This window comes from Pygocentrus nattereri, chromosome 27, assembly GCF_015220715.1.
Source record: "Pygocentrus nattereri isolate fPygNat1 chromosome 27, fPygNat1.pri, whole genome shotgun sequence".
Classification (NCBI taxonomy): Eukaryota; Metazoa; Chordata; class Actinopteri; order Characiformes; family Serrasalmidae; genus Pygocentrus; species Pygocentrus nattereri.
Genome location: NC_051237.1, coordinates 1,829,944 through 1,853,237, shown reverse-complemented (window position 1 = coordinate 1,853,237; position 23,294 = coordinate 1,829,944). Strand labels below are relative to the sequence as shown.

The 23,294-nt window shown below is 40.2% G+C and overlaps 2 protein-coding genes across 3 annotated transcripts; one reads left to right on the top strand and one right to left on the bottom strand.

The window, feature by feature from the left end:
* Positions 1-1,170: 1,170 nt before the first annotated feature.
* On the top strand, positions 1,171-12,640 carry tmem64 (transmembrane protein 64). Its single transcript, XM_017708643.2, has 3 exons — positions 1,171-2,580; positions 7,902-8,057; positions 8,268-12,640. The coding sequence occupies exons 1-3, from the start codon at positions 1,891-1,893 to the stop codon at positions 8,451-8,453; spliced, it is 1,032 nt and encodes a 343-aa protein (XP_017564132.1). The 5' UTR covers positions 1,171-1,890; the 3' UTR covers positions 8,454-12,640.
* A 5,846-nt stretch (positions 12,641-18,486) lies between these two features.
* Positions 18,487-23,051, bottom strand: tdp2b (tyrosyl-DNA phosphodiesterase 2b). Of its 2 annotated transcripts, none has more exons than XM_017708646.2 (7): positions 22,652-22,765; positions 22,245-22,414; positions 20,882-21,049; positions 20,684-20,775; positions 20,490-20,608; positions 20,095-20,265; positions 18,487-18,861 (listed from the first exon to the last, which is right to left on the bottom strand). In XM_017708646.2, exons 1-7 carry the CDS (start codon positions 22,763-22,765, stop codon positions 18,589-18,591), a joined length of 1,107 nt encoding a protein of 368 aa, XP_017564135.1. In that variant the 3' UTR covers positions 18,487-18,588. The 2 variants fall into 2 exon arrangements, with proteins under 2 accessions (XP_017564135.1, XP_017564133.1); XM_017708644.2 differs by having other exon boundaries at positions 18,589-18,861; positions 22,245-22,386; positions 22,652-23,051.
* Positions 23,052-23,294: the final 243 nt, after the last annotated feature.

Sequence of the window (23,294 nt, the reverse complement as noted above, 5' to 3'; positions counted from 1 at the left end):
AAATTCAAGATGGAATTTCACTGACTATCTGTAGGGATGAGTAAAAATGACAATATTTTTGTGTGTGTGTGTGTGTGTGTGTGTGTGTGTGTGTCTGTCTTGCTATCATTGTTTTCTGAGGTTAAAATTAGGTTTGGATTCTGAGGTTAGGGTTAAGTTTAGGTTTGGAGGTTTGGATACTGAGGTTTAGGTTAGGATACTAAGGTTAAGTTTAGATTTAGATACTGAGGTTATGATTAGGGTTGGGTTTAGGTTTGGATTCTGAGGTTAGGGTTAAGTTTAGGTTTGGAGGTTTGGATACTAAGGTTAAGTTTAGGTTTAGATACTGAGGTTAAGTTTGGGTTTATGTTTGGATTCTGAGGTTAGGTTTAGGTTAGGATACTAAGGTTAAGTTTAGATACTGAGGTTACGGTTAGGGTTTAGGTTTGGATTCTGACGTTAGGGTTAAGTTTAGGTTTAGGTTTAGAGGTTTGGATACTGAGGGTAAGTTTAGGTTTAGATACTGAGGTTAAGGTTGGGTTTAGGTTTGGATTCTGAGGTTAGGTTTAGGATACTAAGATTAAGTTTAGATTTAGATACTGAGGTTACGGTTAGGGTTTAGGTTTGGATTCTGACGTTAGGGTTAAGTTTAGGTTTGGAGGTTTGGATACTAAGGTTAAGTTTAGGTTTAGATACTGAGGTTAAGTTTGGGTTTATGTTTGGATTCTGAGGTTAGGTTTAGGTTAGGATACTAAGGTTAAGTTTAGATACTGAGGTTACGGTTAGGGTTTAGGTTTGGATTCTGACGTTAGGGTTAAGTTTAGGTTTAGGTTTAGAGATTTGGATACTGAGGGTAAGTTTAGGTTTAGATACTGAGGTTAAGGTTGGGTTTAGGTTTGGATTCTGAGGTTAGGTTTAGGATACTAAGATTAAGTTTAGATTTAGATACTGAGGTTACGGTTAGGGTTTAGGTTTGGATTCTGAGTACAGGGTTAGGTTTAGGGGTGGGCTACAAAAGGCTGCTTGACTCAGGAATACAAAAATCTATAGAAATCAGAGCGAGCGCCCACAAGGTATGTAAAACAACGTGTCTGTATGCGCGCGCGTGTTTTTCACAACATCTCGCGATACGAAAAAGATCACGTGTGCCCCCACGGAGCGACGCGACCGCGTGGCATTGTGGGAAACAAACAGAGGTGCGTTTTGTGGTCGAAGAGCATCTCGAGCCCGTCTGTGATTCGCTGTCCGAACCCGAGGGCTCAGTTAAAGCGTCTGCCCGGCTGAATATCAGCGCCGCCGCCTTCACTTACTTTAACGGCGATCGGTGAAACGGAATGACTCACCACGATGGATCAGCAGCGGCGCTTTCGGACCTGAACCCGAACGGGGCGCAGCGCAGCGCAGAGATCCGCGCCTCGCCGGACTGTGGAGCGCCGTGGAAGTTCAGCCTTTACATCGACGCTGATTGGAACTGAACCCGGTGTGAGAGAGTCCGCGTGCCCCACGGTGCCGCTCGAGCTCGGGTCGGTGTTATTTTGGGTTTCCTCGTGAACATGGTGGCCGCGGTGAGCCCGGGGGAGGGTGGAGGGTTTATTATTACTGAAGCACACTGCGAGTCCTTGATGAAGTGGCAGGACTCTGATCTGGAGCTGTCAGGGCAAACAAGGCTGAAACGCTGCTGGAGGGCCAGGGAGGTGAAATAGAGCGCCTCTCGCCACAGAACTGCATTTTTCGGGTGGGTTCGCTCAGCTCGGCGCAGTGAGTGACCGACGGCTTGTAGCCGTTCACATCGGCATCCGCGCTGAGTTCGGAGAGACAGATAGGCAGAGAGCGTCGCCCTGGCATCTGTTCACATCGCGTCTGCGCCGAACCTCTCGGGCCGTCGGGGCTCCGACAGACTCGCGGATCAACATGTGGAGCCTGGCGGCGGCCACCGTGCAGCTTCTGGCCAAATCTGTGCGCCACGCCGCGGGGAAGGGCCACATGCATCTGAACCGCTGGCTGCAGAAGACCCCCGAGTCGCTGGACTGCGATAAAATAGACTTGTTGATCTGCAGCGCCGGCGCAGGGAAGGCGGAGGCGGAGCTGCAGAGCGCGGAGGCCGGCGTGTCGTCCTTCTCGGCCGGGGACCCGAGGAGCCCGTGCTGCGTGGCGACCTGTTGCTTCAAAAGCGCCCTGCTGGCGTGCCTGCTGACGGCCGTGTGCTTCTCGTCGTTGGCGCTGGTCCGCCAGCACCTGAAGGACCTGCTGCTGTGGGTGGAGAGCCTGGACGGCTTAGTGGGGGCTTTACTCTTCGTGATCGGACTCATCACCGTGTCGTTCCCGTGCGGCTGGGGCTACATCCTCCTGAACGTGGCCGCCGGCTACCTGTACGGCTTCGTGCTCGGTCTGGGCCTCGTCATGGTCGGGGTCCTCATAGGAACCTTCGTGGCCCACGTGGCGTGCAAGCGGCTGCTGTCCCACTGGGTGCTGCACCGGGTCGGCAACAGCGAGCAGCTCAGCGCCGTCATTCGGGTGGTGGAGGGCGGGAGCGGCCTGAAAGTGGTGGCCCTGGCCCGCCTCACCCCCATCCCCTTCGGCCTCCAGAACGCAGTGTTTTCGGTGAGTGGGGAACAGGATTAGATAAACTGGGATAGTGCTGGGTGAATTACATACGCTGGCTTTGAATCGAGGGGTTTGGATTAAATTAATTAGGTTGGCTTTGGAATGAACTATTAGTTGCTGTGTGTGTGTGTGTGTGTGTGTGTGTGTGTGTGTGTGTGTGTGTGTGTGTGTGTAGTATATACATGAAAAACTGTCATTCTAAATTATGTATGTATAGCACTATAGTATATAAAAGTGTGTGTGTGTGTGTGTGTGTGTGTATATATGTATGTGTATATATATATATATATATATATATATATATATATATATATATATATATATATATATATATATATATATATATATATAGTTTTGTTAGTACTTTGTCACTGTCTCCTTTTATTTATTATTTATTTATTATTTATTTATTTGTACCACTAAATAATAGAAGAGCCATTTTTGTTAGGTAGTACTGTATCAAGGAGAGAAAATGACTTCTCTGGCTGTTTGTGTCGCTCTCGTCTCTTCTCGCCTCTGCATTGAGCTGTGAGCGTAATGCATCATCTGTCCTGTAACCTTTGCGACGTCTCACTTTTAAAACCAAATACAGCTGTGTAATAAACCAGGACCCGAACTCAAAGGCGAAATAATGAGTACCGCGATATTATATATAATTCAGCCAAATTCGTCATTCTGCACACCAGATACCGCTCAGCACTGTGGGTCTGTGTTCATAGTAGGACCGAAGCCGTGTTAGATTTGAATTAATTAATTGAAAGCCTTCTCCTCTTTAAAGGATTTTGGCTTGATCCGGCTTTAGAGCGAAATAATGATAGCATCTCCATGATTCAAGTCAAAGCTAAGCGCTCTGCACATATAGGTTGGAGGATGGTGACTGTCTGACATAGTAATTTTACTCTCAGGGGCGTTGTGTAGCCTACATTATTAATATTTGATTAAGTGACACATGAGAGAGAATTGACACCATTTAGGATAGCCAAGGTCAGAAAAGTGCATAGAGGTGCACAGCGAGTGCTTAACTGCGGAACAGGATATGAAGAATGATCCTTCTAGGTGTCTTCCTTACAGTATGTGCTTTTAAACGGTCGTGTTCCTAATGTCTTGGAGATGTTTTCAACTGACAGTGGAGAGTTATTGAAACTTTCATACCACACTTGTCCAGTTCATAGCAGATGAAGTTAAACCCTCTGTTGTGTCTATAGTGCTGTGCAAGAGTCTGTGACCACAAATAGTTTATTTCATTTCCAGTCAATGTACATATTCATACTAAATGATTGATTTTTCAGTGTCAGGAAAGCAGTAAACTTCTATTCAATAGAAAATTACACAAGAGACTCCAGTCCTAAGTATAATGTCAAGTCAGTCAGTATTTAATCCATCCACTCTTGTGCACTCTACCACCACTTTAACTCTTCTGTCCCTCCAGTTTGAAACCCAGCAAATTACAGCTGTGTCACTGACAATTTCTCTTTGAAGGAAAACAAACATTCACACAAGCAACTACCCGAACATACCTTAGATGCCTTAGATGTTCTTTTCATGTGCATCTAAATGGATAATATAGATAATTCTGAGAAGATGAAAGAAAAATAACAAAAAAAAACAAGTGTTTTCAAAAGTTAAAAGATTTAAAGAAAAAATCGGACACCTGACAACCAAGCAAGACCTGGGAGCTTTTGCCTTTGAGAGAGAGGAGAAAATCAACATCTGCTTGATCTAAAAATGAAGCTCTGCTTCAGATCTGGGGGAAAAAAATCCACAGGTGTTTCTATCCGTCCTTCCACTGAACAGACAACTCGATACTGGGAGTCTGAAAAGATGCGTAGCTGTCAAGAATCTCTTACTGAGAAAAGGAAACAGACAAAAAAAGTATCACATTTGCACTAGAACGCCAAAACTGGTCATGAGAAATGGAGTAAGGTTTCAGGGATGATGAGTCTAAATTTGTAATTGTGATAATGGACCATAAAAAGCAGAAGTGTAAAATACAGCCGGTTTCTAAGACTTGATTTTGGAGTTGTGGACAAATATACCTGCAAATATCTGCAAAACAATAAAGGCGGTAACGAATGCAGAGACTGGACACACAAAATACGGAACGTTTTTTTTGATGCTGTATTTTGTGTGGTTGTTGTGGCTTTTGTGTTATTTTGTGTGAAATATATCTTTTCTGGGTTTTTTTCGGGCACTGAAAAAATAAATAAGTTGTCCTTAAATACCTTTTGAGTTTTGAACATTGCTGTATGTAAAAAAAAAAAAAAAGTCTAGCAAATTTCTTTTTTTTTTTTCTTCTTCTTTTTCTAATTGTTGTTTATATTTTGCTCAACAATATTTCTTGTATCTGTTAGACTTACAATGGAGTTTCCACTCTGTGGAAAAATTGGTTGCAGTTGTTGGCACAACCATATCTAGAACTCGGCTCATTGTAATTTTGCTAAACTGGGAAAAAAGACTATTGTGTCTGAGTGTATGAAGGGTGGGTGATTTTAGAGAACAGTGGGTGCTATACAAGCTCACATTTTGTTAGGTTTTGAAGTTTCTTTCTGCCAGCTTTAGAAGTTGGTTAGCTTTTGAAGCTATTCAGTGCAGCCGCTTCATAAAGGAGATTAGTTTTAAGGGGTTTTACATTTTCATTACAGTTTGTCTTTTTAAGTGTTGGTGTGGTTCAGAAGCTTTCTTGGTCTTAATCAGCTTAATGCTGCTCCTCTGTTCTGCATAAACATCTCCACCAACCATCCATGTGATGCATAAGGGTACTTATTAGGCTGTACTGGAGTTATGTTGTGTCTGCTCGCAGTAAGCAGTTTCTGTAGATGTCTACATTTCAACGTGCCCTGTATTTTCTGCTGAAGTAGAATGCACTGCATTATATGGGTAATCTAATACGATGTGGGCTGCATACTTTGCAAAAACGTGGTTTTCATCTGTCCTGTGCATGGGAAAATAGAAAGTTCTAATCATTAGTGACATGCTTACATATGATAAATACAACATATATTGAAGGAGATGTGCTGATGTTTGGTAGAAAAGCTACCCAAAGAAAAACAACCTATTAAGCAAAATCAGTGAGGTGTGTTTTTGTTTTTTTTTTTTTTTTTTTTTTTTTTTTTTTTTTTTTTTTTCCAGTAGCTTTTCCAAAATAATAATTCTTATCAAAACAAGAAGGAATACAAAAAAGAAAACCTAGTGATGTGTTCTGCTGTCTGTATCCTACTGCCTTCATCACCCCCGCGAGTCCAGTAAAAGCTGCCATCATCATCATCATCATCATTATGCAGGGAAAAAACCTGTTCTCTAATTTCAAACTTGACATTAGCTTCTAATCCATTATTCATCAGTCTGTGATTGTGGATCCTCACTGCGAGTTAGTGTCGTATTTCTTGCGTGAAGACAGGTGTAAGCTTGCGAGTATCTGACAGTGTCGAGAACAAATTCTAAGAAAGCTGCCTGTGGAGCTTCTAGAATTGAGAGTTAACCTAATTATCCAGTCATGAAGCCAGACACCGAAGAAACTGGGCTAGCTGTGACGTGTGACTTTGGGATGAACTGTTTACTTGGTGTGTACTGTACTCGGTAAAATGATAAGATGCAGAGAGCAGTCTGTGGTGCATCTTATCATTTTACTGAGTACAGCACAGACTGAGAGCTAAATCTGTTTTCCGAACCAAAAAGTCATGAAACTCATTGATTTTATTTTTTGGATTTAAATTTTTATTATTATTTTTTTTATTCTTAGACTTTGCAGCTTGCGACCTGTTTACAAAAGGCCTGAGTCGGTAAAATTACAGAAGCGAAACATGTATTTCAGTAGAATTCACCCCAGTGATCGTTTTCATGCCAGGGTAGAATTCCAGGGTAAATATGTTTCATATGCAGAACCAGAGCCAGTTAAAGGGGAGCCTAACTACTTCCTATTTCTTCCATTATACATAACTGTAGAGATGCAAGCAAGTTACAGTTGGTGAATGTGGATGAGCTTAATGGCTAAAAAAAGTTTCTCACCATTTCTGTGGAACTTCCTGAGTTAAAAACCTACCAGTATATTTTGGTTTCTCTACAGCCAACAGGTTGTGGGCCATGGGTCGCTAGCATTACTGCTACTGAGTGCTGATGGGTTGATGAGCTGATCAGCTCATTGCAGAGTAACTGCACTCAAGTCTCCTCACTGCTGCAGTTATCTACACTTTTTTGCTGCACATCAGTGTGGAGCACTATGCTGTGACAAGTATATAGTTATCTGATCTAATTTTTGTGTATTTGACATACATGTAAACGTTAAATTTATATTACATATCTACATATGTATACACTGCTGTTGGAACAAAACCTTGTATCTGCAAAATGGTAACTTTACAAGAGAAAAACATACTTTACTTTTAATGGACTTTTCCAAGTCCTTTCTTTTGGTCCATTTATCATGAAGTTTACCCACAATTTAAAAACTCAACACGCATTATTAAATTGTATCAAGAAGCAAAACAAACTGGAAAAATGGAAAGACGAGATTTTGTTCCGACAGCAGCGATATGTGCACATATTGACATACATGTGCATGTATTGGCATATATGTAAATATTCAGTTAAATATATTCAGCACATGTCATTCAAAACATCACACATACTGCACTTTGTGCATATATTTACTTATATTAAACATCTTCTTTCGGCTGCTCCCTTTAGGGGTCTCCACAGCGGATCATCTGCCTCCATCTTGCCCTATCCACTGCCTCCTCTACTTTCACACCAACCATCTCCATGTCCACCTTCACTACATCCATAAACCTTCTCTGAGGTCTACCTCTTCTCCTTCTGCCCGGCAGCTCCATCTCCAACATTCTTTGCCCAATATCTCCTCTATTCCTCCTCAACACATGTCCAAACCATCTCAACCTGGCCTCTCTGGCTTTATCTCCAAACTGCTCCACCTTCACCGTCCCTCTGATCTGCTCATTTCTAATCTTGTCCAGCCTGGTCACTCCCAACGAAAATCTCAGCATCTTCATCTCCGCCACCTCCAGCTCAGCCTCCTGTCTTTTAGACAGAGCCACAGTCTCCAAACCATACTTATATTAAACATACATGTCCATATATTTTACTTACTATTTTTATAGCCTGTTTCACAAAATGCAAAGCAAACTTCTCATGTGTCGTGTGATTGCAGCTTATGGCACCTTTTTCTTTTGTTTTGTTACTTTTTAGAATGTTGTCATATTTGTCTACTTTACAATACAGATTTGCTTATTCACTTGTGGGGTTTGCATGGAAACTGTTGTTCCGTTACAAACGCATGTTATGTTGTTTTTTTCTCCATTCAGATCACAGATGTGTCCTTGCCAAATTACTTAGTGGCTTCCTCAGTGGGCCTTCTGCCCACTCAGCTCCTGAACTCCTACCTGGGGACCACACTGCGCACTATGGAGGACGTTATAGCGGAGCAGAGCATAAGTGGATACTTTGTGTTCAGTCTACAAGTAAGTAATTTCCAGTTGCACTCAGTGTTCTCTTGTCAGCCCTTGTCTGAGCCCTATACTTGCATCTGTTGTAACACAGCAGCTTGTAGCGAAAAGGTCTGTCCTTTTGAACTTATTGGGGGTTTAGTCAGGAACCTGTTTCCTTAGAAACACCTCAGTGAATGAGTATGTTCAGTTTTTCCTGAAGCATTTTCTCTCTTTTCTCCTCAGATCTTCATCAGTATAGGTCTGATGTTTTACGTCGTGCATCGAGCACAAATGGAACTGAACGCTGCCATCGCTGCCTGTCAGATGGAAATGAAATCCTCCCACATGAATGGCAGCATGGCAAACCACAGTAGCTCCACCTACTGCAGTAAAAGAGCCTTTGCAGGTGGGGGGATTAACGTGGTCTGATGTCCAATGTCAACATCTTTCCTGCTGTGAGCGTATTTCACCTGCCTCATACTTGGAGGCACAGCTTGACAGGAATGCCAAGGTGACGATGAATCAGAGAGGATGATTAGGCCTTGGCAGGAGGTCTGTGTCCCTGTAGCACAGCTAGCGGGGAGAAGCCACAGCCCTGGTCAGTCCTGCATGTTCAGGTGTAATGCTGGTGTGTGGTGATGTAGTCACGAAGCTGAGAACTTTCTCCCCAGAGAAGATCAGCACAGGATGGAAATCATCCCCAAAGGTTGGGGCAATGGGCCAGTATTTTGTAACGAAAGATGAAGTTAAAATAGAGCCTCATAGTTTCTTCTGTTTTGTTTTGAAATTTATTTTTTATATCGTACAAATTTAAACTAGAACTTCTATATCTCTAGAGCAGGTGCAAAGCATGTGATTAGGGAGAGCACTACAGTGTTGTAGAAGATATTGCTGTAGAGGGCCCAGCTGCTAATGTATATCAGATGATGCTCAGTGAGCAACATAATTCTTTAGAACATTTCTGATTTAAGGTTTATTACATTGGCTGTAAATGCTAAATATTGTCGGTTTTTATGCCTCCTTTTGCTACTTTTCAATATCATGAAGAAAGGGAATTATTATTATTATTATTATTATTATTATTATTTGGAGTGGGGAAAACTGTACCAACTGGCTCGGAAAACCAGACTGGGTTTCCTTTTGCGTTTTTACAGTCCGGCCAACAACAGATGGAAAGGAAGTAAAAATTTCCCAGCAGGATATTTAAGAATGTCCTGCCAAGAACCTCGAGTGCAGCATGATTAACTGAGCAGTGTGATCCTCCCTGTTCAGTCTCTCATATTGCTGTATGGGGAGGACTGCTGAAATCTCTGGCCTTCTTTCTTGTATTATTTAACCAAATGCTTTGTTATAGGGCTGCTATAAGTTTTGTTTTCTCTGCTCACTAATTTTGCCTTTTAAGTTGGAACAAATTTGCATTGCATTTTATCTTGTGCAATACGTGTGTTAGGCTATCACTGTTAATGTTTCAGGTAGTTTAAATTATGATTATTAAAACTGGGAGAGGAAAAGTTGAATGGTAAGTTAAGCAGGATAGTTCATTCCTATTAATATTGTTATTGCAATTATTTGATGGTACAAAATGTTAGAAACCCAAGATTCACAGATTGCAAATTAGCCATTGGAATGGATTCATAAGTGGCACTTTAGGCCAAACTCCCACAACAGGATTTAATGGATAGTCACTTGCAAAAGTAAGAGCACTCCTGGTGAAATGACGATTATTGATTTTCTAAGCGAAAATAAGTTACACATCCTTTACAGAGAACACACTTAAACAAGACGTTTTTCTGTTCATTTTAGTGTACAATTTCTTATTATTTGCTAAGCTTAACATATTGGAAAAGGTGAGCATTAAAATGTTTAGAAGTCTGTTCTCTATAGAGAATATGTTAACCTTGTTTTCACTTACAGAATCAACAAAACCTTATTGAACCAGGGGTTCCCAGACCCTTGGATACGACTGTGAATTGGTGAAATGTCTGCACAGGTCCTCCATCGTCTCCGAAACGAATACGTGACTGAATGTGCAAACCTATCAAAACTGATAACCTTAAGTAATTATGTAATGCTGATGGTCTCGGACTCATGACACAGTCTGCGTTTCTCACTCCTTAGAGATTCATTTAATTAGACACAAACATCTCCTGAGCTTTGCCTGACTTAGTCGATTTGGATTTCAGCTGTTTAAATTAGCCCAAGGTTGTCTCTTAACAAGCTTAGCGCCATCGGCACAGTGTGTCTCCTACCCCAAAGTCCTCCGGGGTTCGTTGGTCCTTCAATACTAAAGAGTACAGCTCAGAGAATCCTCAACTGATCTCAAATAAATGGTTCTGAGCTTTTTAATCGAGGCTAAAACAAAAGGGTAAGCGTTAGGGATGCACTATGGTATCAGAATCATGTTGGTGCAAGTAGATAATGGCTTTGGAAAGGAAAAAAAATGAGCAATATTTGACTCGTTTATTGAGCAGAACATATAAGGCGATGCTGGGCTGCTGAGCTTATATCTGCATTTTATTCATTTTAGTGCATTTGCAACCCTATAAAAATAATTATGTCTCTGTAATGCTAATTTAGCCAGATTTAGTCCCGGTTACTACAGCTTATAAACGTTTATGTATCGGCATCAGAATCAGCATTGGCAGAGTTGTGTGCAAAAGTTTTGACCAATTACCATGTTTTGTTGGCTTTCTGGGTGAAAATAAATTCGCACATCACATACAGAGAACACACCTCTGCACATCTTAATACACAGTTTCTGTTCATTTGCTGAATTTTGCTGCATGTTGGGGTAGGTAGGATATAAAATGTGGCCTGTGCAAAAGTTAAAGCACATTTTATATACTGTTTTATTTTTCTCAAATGGGTAGCTTATAAATAGAAATTTTGCACTACAGTGCCATGTTTAAGCTGTAAATGCAAACATATTTTTTACTCATCAACTATATTACCAGGGATCTTCAAACTTTTGCATACAACCCTATGTAAATGAAAAATATTCGATATTGGCATCGGCATGTTCCTATATCTGTGCATCCCTAGTAAACGTTCGTTTTATGAGAATTTTGTAAAAGGCGGCCCTGTGGTTTTTTTTTTTTTTTGGTTTTTTTTTTTCCAGCTGGAGAGGAACATAGAAAGATGCCTTTCTTTTTACAGTGATCAAGGCAACAGGGCAAAAGGTCATTGCATGTCATTACAAGTCACGTGACCAGCCATATGACCGGCACTGAGCCACTAATGTATGACCTACAAGCTAAATGCAAAACTTACTTTATTGTACCTTTTAAAATGTATGCAATTGAGAACAAGTAGATTTAAATTAGGTTTCACATAGATAAAGGTATCTTTTTATCTGCTGATAGAATTATTTGTAGTTTAATACCATATGGAGTTTCTGCCATGAATTGTTCCCAGAAGTACTAATGTTTAACTTTATTAGTTAACAAGTGCTGTCATGGTTTGCACATTGACTGAAATGTACTCCTGCAACTGACTGGAAACGGCACTTGAAACTTCCAGAATTATGTCACAAACATCCACCTATTCACTGCACGTCTACTGCATCATAAACTGACAATCGACAGGTCTGTGAATGGTGTGACATTAGTGATCTTCAACACTGACTCATTATATGTCTTTATGTCCACTTGGTTTTGCTGCTACTTGGACTCAAAGGTCTGAGTGAAATGCTGATTTAAGGGCTCAAATTAATATTGCAACTTGTTAATATTACAACATTATAGATCATCTGATTATCACTTCACAGGCTGATAGAAATGGTTATGGTAGACAGGCCGAAGAACTTTTCTATTGATTTGTTACTTGTATTTTCAGACTTGCATGTCCTCTGTTATGGCACACAAAAAGACACATTCCTCGCTGATAATCTGGTACAAATCATTTGGACTAATTCTTTTTTCTTTTTTTTCTTTTTTTTAATGCATCCCAAATGAATTTGTATATGGAAAATGGAATGGGCCTTCTATTTTCTGAATTTAGCAATAATTGAAAGCAGAACTTGCAGAAACATCCTTGAGTTAGATGGACAACAACATTCCTGGTCTTGTGTTACGATGTCAACCTGCCTTGTACCTCTTGCTGCCTATGACATGACAGGACGACAGCCTGTGGCATGTTCAGACACTTCACTTCTGTTGAGTATAAAACTAAAACTAAGGACATGTTTAAGGCATATGGTGTCAAATGCAAAAAAAGTTATGGTTTTCTACATGTATATGATAATCTATGGGGAAATATGACACTGTTGGGATACACATCAGTGTCCTTTGTTTAATCTATCTGCCCATTTAACAGACAAGATTATGCAACAGAGGAACTCTATTAAATCTGATGTGGGGGCATCTCTGTATGGTTCCTGACAAGCCTTTATCTGAGATTACGCATATGGCTACAGCACATTCACAGCAAGATACGGATGTAAATTTAGATAAAGGCAAATCAGGTACTATTACGAAACCTCAACCCCCATGAAACAAGTGCATTACAATAACACTGTATTTTGTAATACAGATTCTTACAGTGTGTAAATGAATATTTATCGCTGTACCATGCTTGTTCTGTGTTATTTATGAAATAAAACTGTCTATATATAATATATAAAGTGGTTGTTCTGACTTAAGGCCATTCAGTAATGACATTAGCTCTTTCTACTTTCTGTAGTCACATTGCTGCAATTCTCAGTGCAAGATATTTTTGTTAAGGTGAGCTCTGCGAATATAGCTGAGTTACTGATTGACAGTCCAATGTTGCCTGATTACATAATGAAGGTTTCAAAGTTTTCTTTCCTTGTCGACACGCTATCTTCTGCTGAAACAGTGAGATGTGACATTTGCAGATTGCCCGGACGCTGCGCCCGGGTCAATTTATGCATGTAAAGTTTCAAGCCATGTTTCGCTGCTCTGACACAACACAGCATGACCTTTACTTCCATGTCATTTTAGCATTATCAAGTCACTGTGAAACCTTTATACCAATCCTACTGTTACCAGAGCAAAAACAGTGGCAGAGCAGAGCAGGACGGTGGAAAACCGAGACGCTGTGATTAGGTGGTTTTAAAGTGATACTGTGGTGAGAAATCAAGTTCAAAATTTTCACCTTGCACCAAATGTGGACAAACACGATGAATTTGGTATCCTAAATTTAGCATTTTGAATCCAAATTGGTTCATAGATGAATAGACCTTTCGGACTTTTAACTGACGTGGATTTTAGATTGAAATCCTTTGAGTTTATGCCTTTGTTGTGTTTGTTTTATGAAAATAAACAAGTTGACATTCTATTTGGTCAGCAAAATAGTCTTAACATTACTGAAACCTTATTAATGTATCAGTAGTGACAATTTTGGCTCATTTTCAGCAAAACTCAAATCCTCTAGCCAGTACATGACTAGCAAATACAGCTTTGAACACACATAAAATCATAGTTTTCATTAAAACACAAAGTAGTTAAAAGCACAAAATATAGGTTTCAGTAGTGACAACCCGATGTTACACAGTGATTTTCAGAGTCACATTAAAGGATAAATAAAGGAGCGTACTCATGTCCTGTCATGTACTGTGTAGTGCATTTCTCTTTCTAGCAGAGTCTCAGGCAGAAATCTTTCTAGAATGTAGATTTCATGACCGTTTGGCCCAGTTTAGATGCAGTGTTCACACACCTGACCTCTTCAAAGGTTCATCAGATTTGGCAGTCCTCAAGGTCATATTGAGTCACATGTCTGTCTTGCCTAAGATAGCAAATATTAGAGCCTGTACAGATCGCCAGCTACTTTAAAGTGCAGTTAGGGCCGAAAAGGTCCCTACAAATACATTAAAGCAAACCAGGGAATACAAAGCATACAACATTTGTGACCGTCAAAGCCAAATTCCAAAGTACATACAGATAATAGCCTGTCAGTCCAGCTGTTTAGGTTCAAGTAGCTGGTGTACTTTAAAATAGACTCTTTATATTTTAACAGAATCCAGCTGAATGAAGGCCAGATATGGTCTGTGTGGGGAATGAGGTTAGGATTCATGTTCTGACCACAATTTCAAACATACTGTTAACATTATTACAGTTCTTCCACTTTATAGAGCAATGCCTTTTGTCAGACATAAACCAATACCTCTGGGCAGAGGCCGATGTCCACTATCTATAACCACAAATATATTTAAGGTCCTCTCAAAACAGAAAACACAGCTTGAATCTACTAGTATTTTTAATTCATCCACTCTTGTGCACCTACAGTCTCCCATCCTTCCAATCTTAAAGGGGAATTCCACCGATTTTTCAAAAGTTCTGTATAATTAAGTAGTTAAGATGTAAACAAAGTCAATCAGAGTGGTCGAAAGTCATCTAAAGCATTCAATGTCTCTAAAAACCCTTTCACAGAAAGTTATTACATCAAATGTTAATAATACAATGGTTAAAAATGTGATTTTAGGATAGTTTTGAAAAGGTTTTGGCCTAAAAAACAATAAGTAATAGCTAAAAAAAAACCCATCAATAATGATTTACCTCTATCTTACCATAATCATTTTTACATATAAACCTCAGCAGACATGTAGGCTCACTCATTATTTTGAATAGTAAATAGTGGCTACATTTGGGTTACATACACTGTCTCCTGGTTTCTGTGGGATTTTTGAAGAAATATGTCTTTAAATCACCTTTTGATAAAAGTTTTGTAATAATCATTACCTTAGAAGTTATTAAAGATGGAGTTATGAGCATAAAACAGAGACAGACAGGCATATAAGAATTTAACTGAGGCAGGCAGACAGGCACTGGAACAGCAGGCCCAAAACTTCCAAATATGGATTTTCCACTCCATGAACAGACAGTATAGGCTATGAAAGAGATCTTTGACAGTGAGTGCACCTGGATTAGGAACCTTGAGAAGTGTTGCCCATTCAGCGAAAACAAGCCTGCTGTTAGTGAGCAAAATAGATAAGAACTGGTAGAAACTAGCCCATCAATCAAAACTAATGAGGAGAGCACTGGTTAAGATGACCTCATGTGCCAGGATAAGGGAATTATATAAAATATAGGAAGCAAGGGTTCCTAAGAAAGCTAGAAAAACAGTTCTATTGATTGGTGATTTCAGGATGTATCAAGAATAGGCAGAGTGATGATCTCACCCTTCTCACCCCAGGGAGGGGTGATGGCTTCGCTCATAAGTGGTATAAAATGTATGGTTTTTGAAGTGTCTGTACATTTTGGCTTTCGGGGCGCCATCTTATCACATTGGAACTAATAAAGTGGGCCTTTTTAATTCGCTACCCACTTTTTACATTAGAGAACAGATTAAATTAAAACTAAAACTTTGATTTAACTTTAATTAATTAGTAACTTTTTTTTTCACATCATCTGGAACTTCGGAGCAACTTCTTTGGTCCCAACATTTCTATCACCACTGCGAAGCAATTCAGTCAGTACGGCTCTCTGTAATGAATAATTTCACATCAAACCGCTCTGAATGACTTGCTTTACAACTCAGTGATTGAATTATGCAGAAAGTTTGAAAAATCTGTGGAATTCTCCTTTAAAACCAACAAGTAACAAGGGTGTCCTCCTGACAAAAGGTTCCAAAAGAAGCCACTGACACTGTTTCCCTTCAAACAGACACTAACATTCACAAAAGCAGCGACCCAAACTCATCATAACTGCCTCAAAAACATCTTTCTCATGTACATCTAAACGGCTGACCGAACTCGGTCTGAGAATATTAGATATAAGATAATCCACCTGCATAAGGAAGAGAAAATAAGAAGAAAAGAAGGGGTTTTCAAAACTGGAGTTAAAAAAATACTGAAAGATGCAGAGAAAATCAAACTCCTAACGACCCCTTGCAAAACCAGTTAGGCCACCAAAACTGTCCCCATCAGATAAACAAATCTTTCATCTTTGAGAGAGAGGAGAAAATCCACAGGTGTTTCTGTCCATCCTTCCACTGGGAGAAGACAACTCAGCACTATGGGTCTGAAAGAAGGAGTAGCTATTAAGAAGGCCTTACTGAGAAAAGGAGACAAAAAAGAAGAACATTCATAAATGAAACAGAGCAGCTGCTGCTATTATGAGAAAAATGAACTGACCACTCCAGAGTCCAGACCTCAACATCACTGAATATGTTTTGGAATGCCTGGATTCAACCATACTTCACTTCTAAGACTGAACTTTGGAGGTGTGGAAAAACACCCGTGTATATTTCTTTAAAAAAGCTGAAAAAAGGCTCCCAAAAAGAAGGGAAGCTGTAATAAAGGTAGAGTGGACACACTAAATACTGAAATGCTTTAATATCACTTAGTTATTGAGACTTCTATGGAATTTTCTGTTGAATTACAGTGCTGTGCAAAAGTTTTAGACACCTAGGAAAACATATTTCTAAACTATTTCTCTGGTCAGTAAGTGTTTGTTTGCTCAGACAAACCACAAACTGTAGAATAAATACAAACAACTATACAACAGGTTGTCATTTTATACACAGCATTATTTGTAATCATCATCCAATATTTGGTTTATCTAATCAGTGCTTCTGATGTTAAGTTAAAATCTGGAACATGAACTTTGTTCTTCAAACTAGCTCTTTAGATAACTAGATAACTGTTCAGAACCCCAAGCCTTTTGCACAGTACAGTGTTTTCTGTTTGCCTGACACCGGAAAATGAATATCTTGTACTTAATAGCTGTTTTGACTGGAAATAAAATAAAAGGCTGGTAGAAATTGGGATTATATATACCTGGATTAACATTATAGGGAAATGGAACGTTAGTTTGTAGAGGGGCACAAAAGCAATAAACTGAATCAAATGCACACATTTTAGCTCCGTAGCCCAATGTTGCATAAAAGTTCAGCTCTTCTGGAGTAAAAATTCAGGAGTTATCATTTACATTTACAGTATTTAGCAGACACTCTTATCCAGAGCAACTTACAAGAAGTGCTTTGTCTATCTAGAGAGCGTATCTTTGCTAGTTACCAGTAGGTTAGAGAAAAAGACAACAAAAGGATGGCGGGTCAGGCCGAGCTGTACTCGAAGCTCGAAGGGCTCATGGTACAGTTCAAAATTTCACCATTGCCATCAACCGGAGGGGCTGGTCCATCTTAGGCAAGCATTCGGGTTTTAAATCTGATGTGTGCAGCTACAGGAAGCCAGTGAAGGGAGCGCAGCAGTGGCGTGACATGATCACATATCAGTTTGAAATATCAGTCTATACATCTGTCCATACTGATATGATTCATATGTAATCGTGCATCCCAACTTCTTATGGTCTACATATTAACAGCCTGTTCTTTGATACTTACCCCTTACTGCTTTTTCAGTGTGCCACAGGACTGTACAGATTGCACCAAACCACTTTTCCTTTTCTGATACCAATTTTGATATCTCACCCACCCTGTATCTAATCCAGCATTTTCTGATATCTACCCAACATCTATATCCAACACTCATTTCACACTATAATCTAGTTTATTAACATTTTATATACATATACACACATGAATGGACGGCTCGGTGGCGTGGTGGGTAGCACTGTCGCCTCACAGCAAAGAGGGCCTGGGTTCGATTCCCCTGCCGGGTGATCAGGGTCCTCTCTGTGTGGTCCTCCCACAGTCCAAAGACATGCAGTCAGGCCAATTGGACGTGCTAAATTGCCCCTAGGTGTGAGTGGCTGTCTGTGTCTGTCTGTCTGTCTGCCCTGTGATGGACTGGCGACCTGTCCAGGGTGTATCGTGCCTTTCGCCCGAAGACTGCTGGGATAGGCTCCAGCACCCCCCCGCAACCCTGACGGAGAAGCGGCTTAGAAAATGGATGGATGGATATACACATGAATATCAAAAATGTGGCACATTCAAAACTAATAACAACAAAACACATGCATCAAGACTTCTAAAGGCTCATGTTCCCAGAACAGGTGAAGGCTAAAAAAAATCAATGATGGATGTCACATGTTAACCACAATGTCTCGGAGGCATTTTCAGTGCATAAACAAGATGATACAAACAGGTAATATCATGATACATATAAAGATCATGAAAATAATGCGTGGCCACGCGTTACTAAGTCATGGCTATGCATTAGGATCTTGTTCCCATGTGTTAAATAAGGCGTGGCCATGCATTATTTTTATTTATACAAGATGCCATCATCAGGGCTCCGTATGGCTGTGATTCTTCTGCCTGAATTTGATGTTGGCCATGCTTGACTCATCAACTATGAAAGTCTTTTGCTGAGGCAAGCAGGGACTCTAAGAATGTGACAGGGCATCTAATCACATCGTCACCCTAAGGGTAGGTGAAAATGATTGGAAACGGAAAATGTAGACCACACTTCCTCGCTTGAATCAAGCTACAATTAATAACCTGATTGGAAATCGGAGGTCTCTGACTTTTTCACAGTGCTGTATGTGTATGAAACTGTTTGCTGTGCACCAATTCATGCAAAAAGGCAAAGTACAGCCAAAAATATACAAATAAACCGAGGTAGGTCTTTAATTTCAGTCAATTCCAACAGTTCTTCCCAGGCTGTTCCAGCGAATATATCATATTCAGATATTCTTTTTAAAAATCAGGTAAAAGTGCAGTAGATTCCCCAGTGATCACTTGTGTATCGGCCACAGTCTAGTTTCTCCATTCCAACCAAGGCCATGTGTTCAGGAGCCATTCGAGGCCCTGCTTTAGCAGGTCTCAGGTAAATGCGGTCAAAGCGACATCTACTGACATAAGGCACAGTCTTATTGCTGTTAGTTTTAGTGTCCCATGTATATCGGCAGTGCTCCTGTTTGCCAAGCTCTTCCCACACGTCAATCACACCAGCAGGGAGACCTCCCACCTTAGCCACCTACACAGATGTGGAACAAAATAAAAGATCACCAACCGTAGGCCTACAGCGCAGTTTCCCAAACAAAGATTGAGCCTAGTTGTGGACTAAATTATGCCATTAGTGAGGACAATGGACTTCAAAGGATCATGAAAAAATACATTCTAAATTCATTTTTGACTTAAGGTCTATAAATAACACAAGAACCTCAACAGTCTAAAACTTTACTTTTGTTTTTCCATCATAACTTTGGCATGGACTTCTGTCATGAGCTGTTATTAGGGCTGCAAAAAATGAATATTTTGATATTTGACCATTCAGGTGTGTTAATTAACTAATAATCAATTCATCTGCTTAAATACGGCCTGTAAATGTGAAAAGCTGTAACAATAAAATGTCCAGCAACTTTCTGACAAACTGAAGTATTGTTCACCAAGAGCTTTCTTTGAGTCTGCCCATAATTTTGAGCCATATTCCAGTAACTAGTGTTAGAAATGGTACATGATGAGCTTTAGTGATGTTTGTAAGGGTAATATTAGCTCATTCTGACAAATCAATTACAGAGCAAAGTGCATGTCAGAATACCGGCGTTGGGGAGGCGGGCGGGGGCGGGGGGGGGGGGGGGGGGGTTGTGCAACTGTTTACTGACTGCTGTGCTGCTTCAAAATAAACATTTGTAGTGTCTTTCTGGTGGTGCAACTGCAAAGTTTAACTAGTCATATATGTACCTGCACATATAGACTGACATCTTGTACATCTTCTATCCATATCTTGTATAATCTTGAATATATCCATCAATATTCTATGCCCTGTGTACCTCTATTCATTTATCCACCTCAGACTCCCATACATACAAGTGTGCAACTGTACATATCACAGCTTTTATTTCATAGCTTATATTACTGCACAAAAACTGTATACTGGAATGGTGCAACACTGGTATATACTAATGTGCATATAGTTTTTTTTTTCTAATATATTTTTGTATATTGGGGTACTACAAGGGGGGCTATGCATCTAAGATTTTCACTCACCTTTGCAAGTGTGATATGTGTAAATGTGATGCGACAACAAACATAATTTGATAGTCATTTTGAGGAAGAGGCAAATGTTTTTTCATAGGATTACACTAAATATATGAAAGGAGCCCTTCAATTCAGATTTTTATATATAATTTAGTTGGGAGAAAGGATCACTTGGACCCTTAAAACACATTAGAAAATGTAAGAGATGTTCAGTAGCATTCAAAATTACCTCAGAGTCTCTTAGATTGGTGTCACCTCCAAAAATAACAGTCACGTTATCTGGCACCTCTTTTATCTTCTGGAACACCATCCCCAGCTGTTTCATTCTCTCTGTTGCCTGGTCTTTACAGCTCTCCAAGTGTGAGGTCATCAAATATAGTTCCTTACCCAAGAACGTCACCTGTGTAGTATATAGAACTATGGTTTAGCTATGGTTTAAGTGTGGTTAAAGAAAGCTTAAATTCATGCAGATTCAAAATGAGTTCTGGTGCCTCTTCTTTTCTGGGACACCATCCTCATTTCCCTAATTTCATGGCAGACTACAGTGAAATTAAGAACATCATGGTTTGAAACTGTCTACAAAATAAATACTATTCTATGAACAATATGTGGACGAAAACCTACCTGGGCACACAAAAGATTCCTCATCATCTGTGTTGTTGCATAAGAAATTATTTCACTTTTTTGTAGTTTTACTCTTGATTTTTTCAGCATAAGACCAGTGAAGTACCCATCTTCATTTCCTGTAATGACAATTAAACATTCATAGTCGTCAGAAAAGCACTTCTACACACACCTCATCAAGATCAGTACTGTACCTTCGATGAACAGGTAGCTGACAGCACGTTTTTTAACATACTGAGCGTACGAAGGGATGAGTTCTTGTAGGAACACCACATCTGGTGTGTATCTGCAAGAGAGACCAAAACAAACCTAAACATCTGGAGCAGCAAATTTCTCAAAACACTGAATCCACAACATACTACTAAATTTGAGATTCACTGCGGTGGACTCACAGTGCCAGATATGAACACAGGCCTCTGGCACGTTCTGCAAGACTTAATGTGTCCAAGCCATCCACGTTCCAGGAGATAAGAGAGAGCTTGCTGTCACCTTCGTCGTCCTCGTTCCCTTTTGAGCTGGTGCTGCTGGAGCAAGCGGGCTCCTCCTCAGTTAGATCAATGCTGAAATTACAAAACAAAGTGGTTAAAATTCATCCAGACCAAAATAGTATTTCAGTCTTGCAAGAGTCTCTTCAACAAACTAGATTGTATGAAATGGGAAGAACGAGAGAGGAGAAAGGAGTGCGATGCAAATTTACAGAAGATAATACTAAGGGTGTGATGATTCCAAAACCGTATTGAAAAATTGCCGAAATTATTGCCGATATGCCCCTTGCTCTCCTCCGAGGATCATTCAAGTAAACTACTGTCACTTATCAAAACTAATTATCTAGTGCATCGTATCAGAGTAGTGTGGCCCAGGAGTTATATCAGAGACATACCTTTACATTTTAATGATGTTTTTTCTTCAGTTCCTTATCAATTCTATAAATTATACCTGTAGTTCTATACATTTACATTTTTAGGCAAATCTTTCAATACAGTATACAATATGGACATTTTACCATATAGGTTATAATATTAAAAATCTACGCAGCCCCTAAGGTGACACAGTGCCTATCTTTTAACAAGGCCACAAATTAATATATTGAGGGCACAAATTATTATACTGAGGCCATGAGTTAAGTTCCGCATTGCCGCAAACTAATACATGGAGGCCACAAATTAATATAGTGAGGCCACAAGGAACTTAACTTGTGCCCTCAATATATTAACATGAGAGCTCAACATATTAACTGCTGTTAATTGCCTTAAAAAGTAATCACCATTTCACCTTAGGAGCTGAACACTGACCCAAGAATCAAAAACCATATCAAGTGTAAAAGATGTGTGTGCATGTAAACTATACTCTCCTACTACTTATTAAATGAACTTAGTTACAAACATTGGCTCGTTACTAGTGTACAAATCCTGCACATTATTAAGTTAAGTGATACTTTTTTTAATCCCACAAACGGGAAAATTCCACCTCCGCATTTAACCCATCTGTGAAGTGAAACACCACATACACTCTAGTGAACACACACACTAGTTGGGCAGTGAGCACACACTTGCCCGGAGCGGTGGGCAGCCCTATCCACGGCGCCCGGGGAGCAGTTGGGGGTTAGGTGTCTTGCTCAAGGACACCTCAGTCATGGGCTGTCAGCACTGGGGATCGAACCGGCAACCTTCCGGTCACAGCGCCAGATCCCTAACCTCCAGCCCACGACTGCCCCAATTAACAGTATTAAATGATTAATATCCAGCTATATTTTACCAGTGGACGTTCTGAGGGTTCATCCTCCTCTTCGTCTCTGGACCATCGTCAGTCTTCTCTGGATGATCTACCTCCTTTCTCTTACTCAAAGGTCTGTTCCTCTCCTCTTCTTTGTCCTCAACGTCAAAAACTGACTCCATATCTGCTTCGAAGAAAGAGTTTAAGGCCCGCTGAGGCAGAAAAATAATAAACAAGAATTCAGTTTCAAATGTAAACAGACGCCGGTGTCACCACAGAGAGTGTAAACAGTAAATTGGCTCAAGTCAATCATGCTCGAACTTTCCACCTTAAATGGCGCAGCAATTACGCTCTGGTGCCTGAGGCCTGCAGCGCCAGAATGGAACTGCTGCACCATTTAAGGTGGAACGGGAAAAGTCGAAACAGCCGCGGGCGAATGTGTCACAAACCTCCATATCCCAGTCATTTTCAGCGAGGTAACACTGAGCCACCGCGCTGTCCGACCCGGTGATAGTAGCGAACTCGTCGCACAGTCGCAGCCTCGTCTGCTCTAAATCCTCCATTTCTTGTCCACCGTTCGTGATCCGGACGGTCAAACCAGCTCCGCGCGGCGGGACATGTTCAATCCGGTGCACGCGTAAAAACACTCCGGGTGGAGCGCTAGTCGCCGCCAATGGCTGTGTTCCGATTTGCTCTCCAGCAACAGCGCATTCGGGTCAGAGCGAAAGACTGTGAACCAGTTTCTTATTGCGTTTAAAAAGGACTTCATTTTCAACGGTTTATTCTGTGAAGTAGACCCAGAAACTCTTCTCCGTCTGTTTTGGCCCTGTACCCATAAGAAATAGCTCTGAGAGATTTTTCATAGATTATATTGACCCTGAGTTTAATATTTGATTAGTTAATGTACTGTTTGGCTTCAGTCAGAATAGAAATAACAAAGTTAAAGATTATTATTATTAATAATAATTATTATTGTTATTATTATTTATCATTCTTATTATTTATTTCAGCTAAAGTTCATATAGTCACAAAAGTAAATTCATTTATTCCAAACTGGAATTTCTCAAATGAAATCTGAAACACACAATATGT